We start from the raw sequence: 12925 nt of genomic DNA, 5'->3' as shown, positions 1-12925 counted from the left end.
CTAAGAAAACTAACTGAACACAACAGATTTCAGTCAAATATAAAATGACACCAAAATCAACAAGGTAATAGGAATATATTACTTTTGTTAATTGTGATTATTTGACATGCTATTGGAACCAAGAAGATGGAAGGACAAACTGTTGTAGCATTTTAGGTTCCTGCCTTGCCTGAAAAATATGTTCTAATATGGTTAAGATGCCAACCTTGCATACATCCCCTTTCTGAAATGCCAGGGACAAATCATTAACAGTTTTTCAAAACATGCAGCTAGTTTATCTATAAGATACATGTTAAGGACTGTCAGTATGTGTGTTCTTCTCTTCTCATCTAAATTCACCCTTAAAATTTTATTTGCATTTCTGTGTGTCATGGAGATAATGCGCCCAAATCTTTGCCCAGTACATATTTTAAAAATCTCCTTATAAAGCAGCAAAGTTCAGAAGCAGTGGGGTATGAAAATGAATGGGACACCAACATAGCATTTTGGAATTATTCTTCCCCATTAACAGAATTGGAGACAACGTGATATAGGATTTTGTAAGGCAAGTGATTCAAGAGACTTGCTCTCTGATCCAATTCAACTTGGAAAGAAGAAGCATAGCTCTCTTCCAAAAAGGAATGTCAACGAATTTCAAAGAATTTTTGCACAGATGACAGCTTTGCTGTAGTTTGTGGGTGGTACTGCACAATTGCCTTTGTGGTTACTTGGCTAACAGTGTAGCCCTCAGTCTATCCTATGCCCTGCCAGCAGGAGCCAGGCAGCATGGGAGGAGGACAGAGGCGGAAATACCTCCCATTCCTCTTTTTTTTTTTTTTACGTTTTCAGCTAGACAAGCCTCTTGGCTCATTTAGCCAAGTTATCTTACTGTGAGCACGATGTGGCGCCTGGCCTCTCCTCCTCCTCCCTCCCTCCCCACCCACCGTCCTACCTCCTCTTTCCTCTCTCTGAGCTATTCCTACATCACTACTGCAACCTTGGAAGAGCAGTCACTGTGGTGCGTTCCACAGCAGCTGTGGGAATGAGGGTGAGGAATGATCCAATCTTGCAGTCCTGCCTGATCTCATCTGATCTCAGAAGCTAAGCAGGGTCAAACCTGGTTAGTACTTAGATGGGAGACTGCCTGGGAATCAGACGTCCTGTATTGAGCAGGGGGTTGGACTCGATGGTCGTGTAGGCCCCTTACAACTCTATGATCTATGATCCCTGGGACACTCTCCAGGGACCATAGGATTGCTCTGTTATACTATTAGATAACTGGGGAACTCTGGAGAGGTTCAGATATGATCTATACAGTAATATACTACCAAGGCGATACCAGAGTTGCGTTCCTACCTCTGCGTTGTACATTTACCAAGAGTTAACAGTTTGTTTTTCAACTTGCTTTTGAAGCAAGCTGGGCTATTTTTAATATTTTATTTTCATTTTCCCCATCACTACCAATACAAGTAATCACCATAAAAAGTAACATTACCCTTCCTATCCAAAACCTACAACCTTTCCTCTTTAACTGCATACCCTGGCTAAGAGTTGGATTACACTAATTCAGTTATTCTGTTTACTGCTTTTCTACAAGCTGAAGACAACAAAACCTCTTCAGGGTTTTTTTTAAACAGTAAAAAGTGGCTGGAAACTTTCTTTTAAATTTAAATCTTTCCTACATTTTCTAGCTAAACAGTTACTCAAATGAAAAATATATAATAATTATATTACAGTTTATTTGCAATACTATGAGCCGCTATCTGTCTTTAGGTAAAGAACACAAGGTGTCTAATCTTTTCTCAACTACTGTAAAACTAGTATTTCCAAATGAGCTACATTTGTACTATACTACTATGCAAGAAAATGGTTGCAGTTTGGTATCAGCTGCATCAGTGTGATCAGGAATAGAATCTGGATCATGATATATTTAAATACAACTATGAGCAGAATGTAAACATACAGGCTTACCAACAACTTAAGACATTCTGGGGTGTTTGAGCATCCCAGCACATTATATGAGGGGTATCTAATCTGTGTGATATTGTCTCTAACATGGGCTCAAAACTTTGTTACAGATGATCTACTTTCTTCCTGTAGGTAGCTCTTACTTTGTAGGCCTTTCCCTTAAACTACAGCCTGTTATCACAGCTACTATTAAAGTATAAGTTTGTGGAGAGAGCCATATCTTTTCAGTTTTCATAAAGCATCTGGTATAGTGATCGTTGGGGTATAAATTATGACAGCTTTCCTGGAAGCTGACATGTCTACTGCTATTATTAGCACTATACTGAATGTGGCTTCACAAGAGGCACTTACACCTGTTAGATACTGTTACACCTGTTACACTCTGACACCGAGAGAGACAAAGGTCATAACTCCTCTTTCTGCTAGCCAATAACATTATGTGAAATTCTAAAGAAATTATTTAAGTACAACATCATTTGCACTCTCTTACTGTATCAATCTGTTGTGGAGGAATTTATGTAACCCCTAGGCAAAAAAAAAAAGTGGTAAAATGAACAAGGCTACTTCCTTCCCTCCACTTCAGTTTCCTGAATCTTTTTCATTGTATCTCTTTGCAAACCTTCTTCAAGCAGCAAAATGCATATAGAACCTGATTCCTTTTGGAACAGAAAGAGCCCCTATAATAAGGCTTTCTCTCCTTCCATTATGGGAGAAAGGACAGCATGTTTGTGGTGCTAGACTGGCACTAGTTTTATTACAAGGGAACGACAACAAACTGTTCCAGTATTCCTTCTCAGGTTTCCACTTACTCTATTCCATTCCCCCTTCCCTTGTCCAGTTTTCTGTTTCTCCCCCACCCCCAGCCAACAGTTAGTTCATTCCATGGCCACTGAGCATTCTCCGTCCTGATTGAGTGGTTTTTGGGGCAGTTCCTCTGTTTAACCATTTTTTGGGTACTTCTCCAATGTTGGTGGTTCCCCAAGCTTGCTGATACCTCCCCTCTTGTGTGGGGCTGGTGCCGTTTTGCCAGGCTGGCATAAGGGGAGCAATCCTGGGGCCAAAGTTGCCTCGGATCCAGCAGACCTAATGGTCCATCCCACCCCTGGAACGTCTTTTTTCAGGGCCTAATGCCAGTTACTGTTGGGGGCAATACCGCCTGCAGTACATCCATATCCATGCAGGTGTATTGTCAGGTGACAACTGAGGCAAAAAACTATATCTGTAACCTAGACATACGTTTGTGATCTTCCTGTCTATATTTTATATTTCATATTTATTATGCTCTTATGTTTTTATTGTAACGCAATGTGAATGTGCCTTACGATAAATAAATAAATAAATCTGGGTGTAAACTATATAATGGAACCAGTTTCTGGATGCAACAAGGAAGAATAGCTTTCAATTGCACTAAGCATAAATAAATATTTTGTCCAATTATGCTGCAAAATGACTAAATGAAGCTAATAAGCCTTTGATAATCATGCTTGAGAAGTATCACTTTCATGTAATTATTCTTGCTTTCAAAATTTGAATACAATGAATGTTTAATGTGAAGATCAGTTAAAGCTCTGTATTGAGATAGTGCACGTCTACTTTTATTTGATTCTTAACAAGGGGAGATATGAAAGTATGATTACATTATAGAAAGTTCTTCTCTGATAAAACTATCTGGGTAAGAATGGTAACATTCAGCAGTTACCAGTGGATGCCTTTAAGGTAAACAAAGTCATAATGGGATGACTACAAATATTGGTTAGATCCGATTAAGTTGCTTGAACTTAAATCCCATTTATTTCAACGGAACCAACTCAAGCCATATGAACTTCCATTGATTTCAATGGGACCAAAGTTTGACTAAATTTGGATCCAATCCATTGCTTATGTCTTGCTGCTGTGACTTATTTCTTATAGCAACAACTTATGCAAGGTTAAAATATCCAGAATGTTTTTCCTTTAAAAGAATTAAAACATGTTAAAATTATAAAATGCAAGATTACATAATTCAACAAAGTTTGTTAGATATCCAAATTCGTGAGAACTGAAGATTTATATTGAGAAATGCTAGTAATAAATTGTAATCATTGTCTTTGAAAGGCAATACCAAACCTATTAGCAAGATTCAGGGAATTGTTTAGGAATCTGTTTCTTAAGAAGCATAAATTCTAGTTTATAGTGAGTTCAATAAGCAAAAGAACTATTGCTTTAGGCTGCAATCCTAGACACTTACATGGGAATAAATCCTACTGAATATTACAGGGCTTACTTCCAAGTAAACATTACAGAACTGTGCTTTAGGCTATGTAACCTGTACACAAGCCTGAGTTTGAACTGAACCTTGAACAGGTCAGATTACTACTTTGTATGCTTGAGCCCCTGAACGTTAGAACATAAGAAGAGTCATGCTGGATCAGACCAAGGGTCCATCTAGTCCAGCATTCTGTTCACACAGTGGCCAACCAGCTGTCAACCTGGAACTCACAAGCAGGACATGAGTGCAACAGCACCCTCCCACCCATGTTCCCCAGCAACTGGTGTACATAGGCTCACTGTCTCTGATACCGGAGGAAGCACATAGCCATCAAGACTACTAGCCACTGATAGCCTTTTCCTCCAGGAATTTGTCCAACCCCCTTTTAAAGCCATCCAAATTGTAGCCATCACTACACCCTGTGGTAGCGAATTCCATAATTTAACTATGCGCTGTGTGAAGTCCTTCCTTTTATCTGTCCTGAATCCCCCACCAATCAGCTTCATAGGATGACCCCAGGTTCTAGTTTTTTGAGAGAGGGAGAAAAATGTGTCCCTATCCACATTCTCCACACCATGCATCATTTTATAGACTTCTATCATGTCTCCCCTTATCCGCCTTTTTTCCAAGCTAAACAATCCCAGCTGTTGTAACCTTCTCTCATAGAGGAGATGCTCCAGCCTCTTGATCAATTTAGTTGCCCTTTTCTGTACCTTTTCCAGCTCTACAATATGTTTTTTTAGGCGTGATGACAAGAACAGTACACAGTATTCCAAGTGTGGTTGCACCATCGATTTGCTTAAGGGCAGTATGATATTGACAGTTTTATTCTCAATTCCTTTTCTAATTATGCCTAACATGGACATCATCTTTTTTACAGAGGCTGCACACTGGGTTGACATTTTCACTGAGCTGTCCACTGAAGAAGAGCATGTGTTCAAAATGTGTTTTGCTATTGGTTTTTGGACCTTCTATGTACTGCTTTCATTTAAAGCCCCTTTGTGGCTGTATTACAGTTTTCAAGAATGTGGGTCAACACCTTGTTTAACAGAACTATTTGTTTTAAACCCTAGTCCTTGAATGAATGGTTCCAGGATACTTTATGGTTTTTGTCTGTTGATGTATAGATATATTATTTGGTTTTAAATAAACATTATTTTGCATTTATTTGGGAATAAATATTCTAGCGATGTTTACCCTTTTATATTATTTTTATATATTGCCTATGGTTAGTGACAGTTCCTTTTTTGTTTGCTACTAGAATAGCCTTTTCCCCTTCTCCAGCAATACCAAAGTTCCCTCATTCAGAAGCTAAAAAAAACCTCTACTTAAATCTAGAATTGCATGCTTGGTTTTCTCTCAAGCAGCTGGGCTGCTTTTGGGACACCTAGCCATGCCCTTGGGATGCCTTCCCCATAACATAAAAACAAAATCAGTCCAATGAGGACTGTGCACATTTTATATAGAAGCTGCTTTCCTGTATATCTTCTAGATCAGGGGTCCCCAACCCCTGGGCTGCAAACCGGTCCTGGTCTGTGGCCTGTTAGGAACCGGGCTGTATAGCAGGAGGTGAGCATAGACACCCCCTTACCTTGGGTCTGCGGGGGTCCACGGGGGGGAGGGAGGCGATCTGCCCCCCCCCCCCGGAATCCTCGCCAGCCCTGGCCAGGTCCACGGAGCTGCCGGCTGGGTCCAGCTGCTGGCGGACTTCTGGCTGCTGGGATACAAATGGTGTCCGTAAAGAACATGTACACAAATGGACCCCCGCAGTCCATGGAAAAATTGTCTTCCATGAAACCGGTCCCTGGTGCCAAAAAGGTTGGGGACCGTTTTTCTAGATGACAGTACTTTTGCTTCATTTGCATGAAGCAAAGGAAGAAAAAAAATAGCAAGAATTTAAAATGGGCTCATTTGTTGTATAACTGGCTTTTGAACAGAGGCAGAATGCCCTGATACCACCCAAGTTGGAATTTTAGGCACATAATGAAACAATGGTCATGTTACAGTACTAGTTATTCCCATACTACTAAGACCTTATTTACATGTTGCTCTTATTTATATGGTTAGATTGCAAAACTATTCACTAAAGGATTTTGGTGGTGGTGGTGAAATGTCTAGCACCAGCTGACTGAATGAGTGTGATACCTTAGAATATCCATAAACATTCTAATAACTGAAAATGAAAACAGGAAACGTGGAATGTCCAGAGACAGTCTCCTCTGAGAAAAGCAAGGTTTAGGGTAAACTGAAAAAGCAGTGTTGACAAGATAGCACAGCTGAGTGAAAAAGGATCATGTGCACATGTGTGAGCCTCTTTCTGTATATACAGAAGGCTCACATATGGCTTACAGTAGCTGATGGAAGCAAGAGCAATGAGAGGAGAAAGGGGAGCTTGAACCAGTAAGTGACAGAAGAATGGAACTGATGGAAGGAGGAGCCAAGGAAAAAAGTGAAGCTATAGAAAAATTAATAACAGCTTAAGTCGTTTCCTTTTTTCTATCAGTGCTCCAATGCCTTTAAACATTTTCCCCATTTAATAATTTGTTCACAGCAAGGTTAAACTACACACTCAAGAAACTGCAAATGCAAATATAAGAATGCATTTGAATTCAAATTCAAGCATATGATCTAATTTGATTTAAAGAACAGATTATGCTGAACCTTTCATTTAAAATGTCTTGCTACACTCCAAAGTACAACAGTAATACATACAATAAAATGCAAGCCAGTCTACAGAAAAGTAAATTTCTACATACATTCTTTAATGATAGTAGCAAATGTGTTGTTACAGTAATGAATATACATGCAGCATTATCATCAAATTGTTTGCTATACAAAGAAAAATGAAAACAGAACCATTATTTGAAGGAGCCTTCTCATGAAGGCAAGAAATAGATCAGATTGTTATGCCAAAACTTTGTACAGAAAAACAAACAATTACTTTAATAGGCACACAATTACATACTATAAATCTATTTCTGTTACTGTATAACGTGTTTTCTTAAAATACTGGGTTGGATCCAAAGTTTTATTCTGTCAGGAGTGGAGTTCCACTTAGAATGCTCCTGCTGGTGGAAAAAGGAGGGGGTTGCCAATTTCCCCTCCCTCTGCAGCCCCCAGCACCACTTTGCCTCTGTTCTGGATGGTCCCCCAACCCTCTGGAGGACATAGGAGACTGCAGGGAGAAGGGGACTTAGTGAAGATAGCCTCCTCCCCTGTTCAGGCAGCAGAAACACTCTGCTTGATCAAAAGCCTCCTGTAGACAGAGGGAGCCCTTCTATCCATGAGATGCTTTTGCTGGATCCAAGTCACTGTATTGTAAGATTGTCTTAACAAAATTCATATAACCACAGGTTTATGATAATGAAAGGTATTTTGCAACATCTTCAGATACTGACGACAAATACTTTCAGAAGGACATCCCAAATTTCCGAGAAGGTGTCTTCCATCTACTTATCAATCCTCATTTTAAAAAAGGATAGTAAGCAACCGATTCCACTTGTTTTCAGCCAGTGTGCTAGTTTTCTTGCAGGAAGAACAATTCATAATTTAAAAGCTGATTTTAGAAACATCCAAGATCAGATTCCATTTATAAATTTGGCTGGCTATCTAGCAAAATCCTATGAACTTTCAACAATAAAAAGTGCAATATGCACATGCAAAGACTTAAACTTTTAATGACATTACATTGCATTCCATGTGGGGGGTTTTGAAAAGCTGTCTTCCTATGCACAAATATGACATTTTTGCCACAGTTTTAGTATCAGAAAAAGAACACAATTAAAACATTTACTTTTAAAGCAAAGTGGGCAGGAGATGCGACAATAAGTAAATTTTTTGCCATATAATACACATGAAATATTTATGTTACTGTCTACAAGTCCCACAGAAATATTTTGAATATAATTCAACATTTAAAATTTTGATATATCTTGATTATGTTTGGACACAATTATGCTACATTGTGCATTTTACATTTATCAGATTGTTTACATAAATGTTTTTTATAATTTAAGGCAGCAACCCTATGGTCCCTGGGATGAAGTCCCAGGGGCCAAAAGATATAGCAGAACCAAAGTAGAGGGAGAGCCGCCAGCAGAAAAGGAGATCAGCCTTGAGAAGATCTGCTGCTATTGCTCTGCTGCTGGAACCCCGATGGTAGAGGGCAAAAAAGAAGCATTTGGGGGGAGGCCTTAGATCCACAAACCCACCCAAATGTGGGACTAAAAGATCCATAAAAGGCCAAAGAAAAAGGTGGTTTGGCGAGTGCAATCCTGACCCTACTTACTCACATGCAAGTTCCAAAGACCTCTACAATTGGTGAAACTCTTTCCTGACATTCAGAAACCAAATCAAACTCCTCAGACTTTCACGCCTCTTCATTTCATCAAAATCCAGTCTTCAGTACATTCCATGCAGCTACCTCTCTATATATTCCTATCTTGTTCAACCTTTCTGTATTCTTTCCCAAGTGAACAATTCTCCCTTTTAATAATCTGCTTTTCCACAATCATACCTTTTTCTGATTACAGATGAGGATGGAATGGAAAAAGTGAAATGAAGTTCTTACGGCCATCTAGGTTAAGCAGCACATTCTCCTGCTGCCTCATATCTTGAAACCTCAGCCACTGCTTCTCTTCTGCAAATCCCCTGCTCCTGACATTGTTTTGTAGGAGAGAAGCAGTGGGCGGAGGGAGGAATGCTTAGCTCCCCATACCATTTTGCTACTTTCCTCCTGCAACTCTTTTCCCCAGCCAAGGTGCCAGTCCTGTGTTTTCATCAGGATCTGGAACCAATGCTGGAGGAAAAGTGACTGGACAGATACCTAGCTGTAGTCTCTCCTAGGAATGGAACATAAGCACAATCTTTACAATGTTCACATGCAGATGTTATTTTCTGCACAATTCTTGAATACCCAAATTTATTATACAATCAGTGAAACATGAGCTAACAATTTCAAGAAAAATATAACACAGTAAAAAAACCTGACAGTATAGTATGCAGATGATCCATGATCTGATCTCCTAACATGTTTTAAAAAGCTAAATGCAGCTGTGCAGGTCACCCACCTCAAATCCGATCGGGGCAGCAGTGCTGGAGGAGAGAGTGGCTAGCCATTTCCCTCAAATAATCCCACGCCCCAGATGCTATTAGGGCTTCTGGGGGGAAAAGAGTTATGTGTTCATACTGAACTTGTCTCCCCACTGCCCAAGGGCTAATAATTAATTTGGGGCAGTACAGAGATTTTAATCAGGGAATGGTATGGGGGGGGCTTTAAGCACTCCTAACTCTCCCAACTTAATGGGGGTGTGGCTGCATTTAAGCTTTTTAAAGAAGATCAGTCATGGATTTCCTGTGTGACTTGTAATTTAGCCCTTATCCATTTCAAAACATCACATTCCTGGGCAGCAGTAATATTACTAAGAATGTATTTATTTAAATGTACAGCCTATCCTGTAGGAAATAACTGCAGCAGTCTTGCAAAGAGTGAGAAAGAGCTCACAAATAGCTTTGACTCCTCCTGCCCATCCCTGGAATGCCTATATTCCCTGCAACACCACCATAATGCTATCCAACACCATGAGAGCCATAGCTCAGTAGTACAGTAGTACAGGTACTACAATGCCTGCTTAAGTCCCAGGTTCAACCCCTGACATTTCCAGTTAAGAGATCCCAGCAGGCTAACCCCCTTCTCAAGACTAAAGGCCCGTTAAATCTGTAGTTCGCTGTTGTGTGGTTTTGTTTTTGTTTTCCTTTAAAGAGCAGCTGCATATATGAGGGCAAACAGGATAGTGATCACAGCAAGGGCAGAAGGTTTTTAAAGCCCTTTACCCTGCATGCCACCATCCAAATAAAACTGCCACCAAATTGGCTATTAGTGTTTGTTTCGGGGAAGACTTTCATTGGGATTGCAGCATGGAGGTAAAAGGTTATAAAAATCCTCCCCACTCACTGTGGTCCTGGTCACATCCCTCCCGCACGGCTATTGAAAGTTAAAAGAAGAAGACGCATCACACAGTGCTAAATTGTACATTTAACGCAACGTAATACCATAGTTTGGCCCTAAGAGAACTGCTGTCAGAATAGATGGACCACTGACCTAAGTCATGTTGTGACCATTCTTATGCTACGTTCTTTAGAAGAGTATCCCAGCTGCCTCTCCGAGCTTCAAACGAGCCGAGACAGACAGCTGTGCTCTTCGCAGAAGAGATGAATGGACTGTGGAACATGTGCAATTTGCCATGTGTCTGCTGACCTTGGAGCAATCAACACTTGCAATATGAATCGCACCCCTCAATGGTCTTATTTCTTCAACTCTGTTCTGCTTTACACCTAAAGCATGGCTTTAGGAAATCAGAAAGGGGCTGAATTTACATACATGCGATAGCTTCATACATGCTTCTCATAGCATTTGTCATATTTCAGGAGTGTGCAATTATCACAATAAAAATGGACACGCTCAAATTCCTTGTTATTATAGCAGAGTTCACGAAATTTAAAGCATGCCCATTTTTCATTTTATTAGGTAGACAACCACCACATTCCAAAACAGAGGAGAGGAGGACAGAAGGAGAGGGTGTGTGCACCTGTGTATGTAGGACACACACAGCTCTTCAGCTGCTCTAGATCATTACGCTCTGATTACAAGTCGCAAGTCTGAAATGCATGTTACTGGACAAGATTATGGGAATGGCAGAAAGGAACAGAAACATTTGCGTCCTATGTAGAGATATTCTTATCTGCAGATTTCAGACTTGTGTTTGAAATTATAGTGCAATATTCATCATAGAAACCAAAGTATTTCTTTGTGAACAACATTATCAAAGTATTTAAATCCATAAATAGTAGCAAAAATATTATCTTGACCGCTGAAACATTGCTTTCACATAAAAATTTTCAGAGCCCCTACCATTCTCTACATGGAGAAGAGCCAGTAACTACGTGGTTATCTATTAAAAAAATCCACACTGAACTACAACATAACCCATCGTAGATGGAGACTATTGACTCTGCATAATAAATCACAACTTCTTCCTACAATTTAACTGCAACTAAATTAGTAAAAGAAAAGACTCCTCACATTACATTCGGGAAATAAATATTCTTAAGTTTCAGCAGAAGGCTCAATACTGGAAGACCAATTCAAGATTATAATGTCAAATAGCACAATACTGTAAAGGATTGTCTCTCTCACACACCCCACACTGTATAGAAATATACATAAAGCAGATTTTAAAAGTCAGATTTCTGTTACTGCCAATATAGAAGTCTACAAATATAACCAGTAGTACAATTGTTTATTTTCAGAAAAATAATTATCTTAATTAAAAATAATTAAATTATCTGCAGATAGCCTGAGTGACAAATCATCCAACTTTTAAATTGTTATCAAAAACACACAATTTACAGTAATATAAATAAGAGCAGTCATTTTGCAATAATCAAGAATTTATTTACAACCTACCAAAATCACTGCACTTACTCCAGCTGCATTCATATTCACAATTCAGCATTCAAACATACATACATTTCAACTTAACTAGCCCAACTCAAAATCCTGTTTTATGGCTAGAAAAGTAGTAAACGTGTCTCAGACAAAACAGTTACAGTTTGCATGAACTGTGGTATGGAACCCCATATCCAGCACCCAGATCAGGAATACAGGAAACATTTTTTTAAGTTTAAACCCCAACAAATGGAAAAAAGTGGCCACCTTAACAATAAAGTACATCTGTATTACTTAATAAGGACTTGTGAATGGAATCTGTACCTATGTGCAAACGGCAGTGCATTCTGGGTTGGTTCAGCCCTTGGTTCTGAGTTTTGCGTCACTTCTGGAGTTGTCCTTTCATCATCCGTCCCATTAATGCTCTCAGGTGTAAGAGGAGATTGAATTTCACCTGCAGATTCCTTAAAAAAAGTCATGGTTACACATTGAGTTTTCTGCACAATATAATCCCAACAGTTAAAATAAAATGTTACAGCTATCATACACTTAGTAGGTACAAGGGGGGGTGGGGAATGGCAACATGCTCCTACTGGGCTTTAGCACATTTAGGTTAGAAAACCAAATGACAACTAGAGGTGTGCAACCAATGCACACCCTTCTCCACATCTCACTTATCTATCCAATCAGCATACCATGGGAGAATGTCTCTCTCTTCCTGCCACACGCCATGTTCTCCCTTCCTGCTGCCCTGATTTGGGGTGGTAGTGGAGAAGGTCATAAACAGAATACAGTGTTGTTGTTGTTGTTTTAACATAAATGTCACATTTGGGAAAATTCTGCCTGGATTTTGCTTGTTCACAGGGTCTGACAAATTACTATATGTGGAATCACTAAATCATGTATCCCAATTGAAACTGGTAACAACTTCAGAAGCGAGAGACAGTATATGTATTATTTTTAAAAATTCTTGGCCACCTTTCAGGGCAGAAGCCCTACCAAGGCAGCTCACAGCAATAATATATAGTTGTTCCATCTTCACTTGCAGCACCTTGGCCTGGCTTACTGGACTGCAAGGAGGTCAAATCAGTCAATCCTAAAGGAAATCAACCCTGAGTGCTCATTGGAAGGACAGATCCTGAAGCTGAAGCTCAAATATTTTGGCCACCTAATGCGAAGAGAAAACTCTCTGGAAAAGACCCTGATGCTGGGAAAGACTGAAGGCAAAAGGAGAAGGGGACGGCAGAGGATGAGATGGCTAGATAGCATCACCGATGCAATGA

The 12925-nt window shown here is 39.7% G+C and overlaps 1 protein-coding gene across 3 annotated transcripts in view; it reads right to left on the bottom strand.

The window, feature by feature from the left end:
* HOMER1 (homer scaffold protein 1) overlaps positions 1 to 12925 on the bottom strand; it is a 104105-nt gene that overhangs the window by 39222 nt on the left and 51958 nt on the right. For all 3 annotated transcript variants that reach the window (XM_084833396.1, XM_084833395.1, XM_084833394.1), the window contains one exon: positions 11967 to 12106. In XM_084833396.1, the coding sequence (XP_084689522.1) occupies positions 11967 to 12106 (140 nt within the window). The remainder of the gene's footprint in view (positions 1 to 11966; positions 12107 to 12925) is intronic.

The sequence above is a fragment of the Heloderma suspectum genome, chromosome 2, assembly GCF_057233095.1.
Source record: "Heloderma suspectum isolate Gila_16-S chromosome 2, 16-S_ref, whole genome shotgun sequence".
In the NCBI taxonomy this organism is placed as follows: Eukaryota; Metazoa; Chordata; class Lepidosauria; order Squamata; family Helodermatidae; genus Heloderma; species Heloderma suspectum.
Note: the sequence above shows the minus strand (reverse complement) of the source record. Positions and strands in the feature narration are given on the sequence as shown.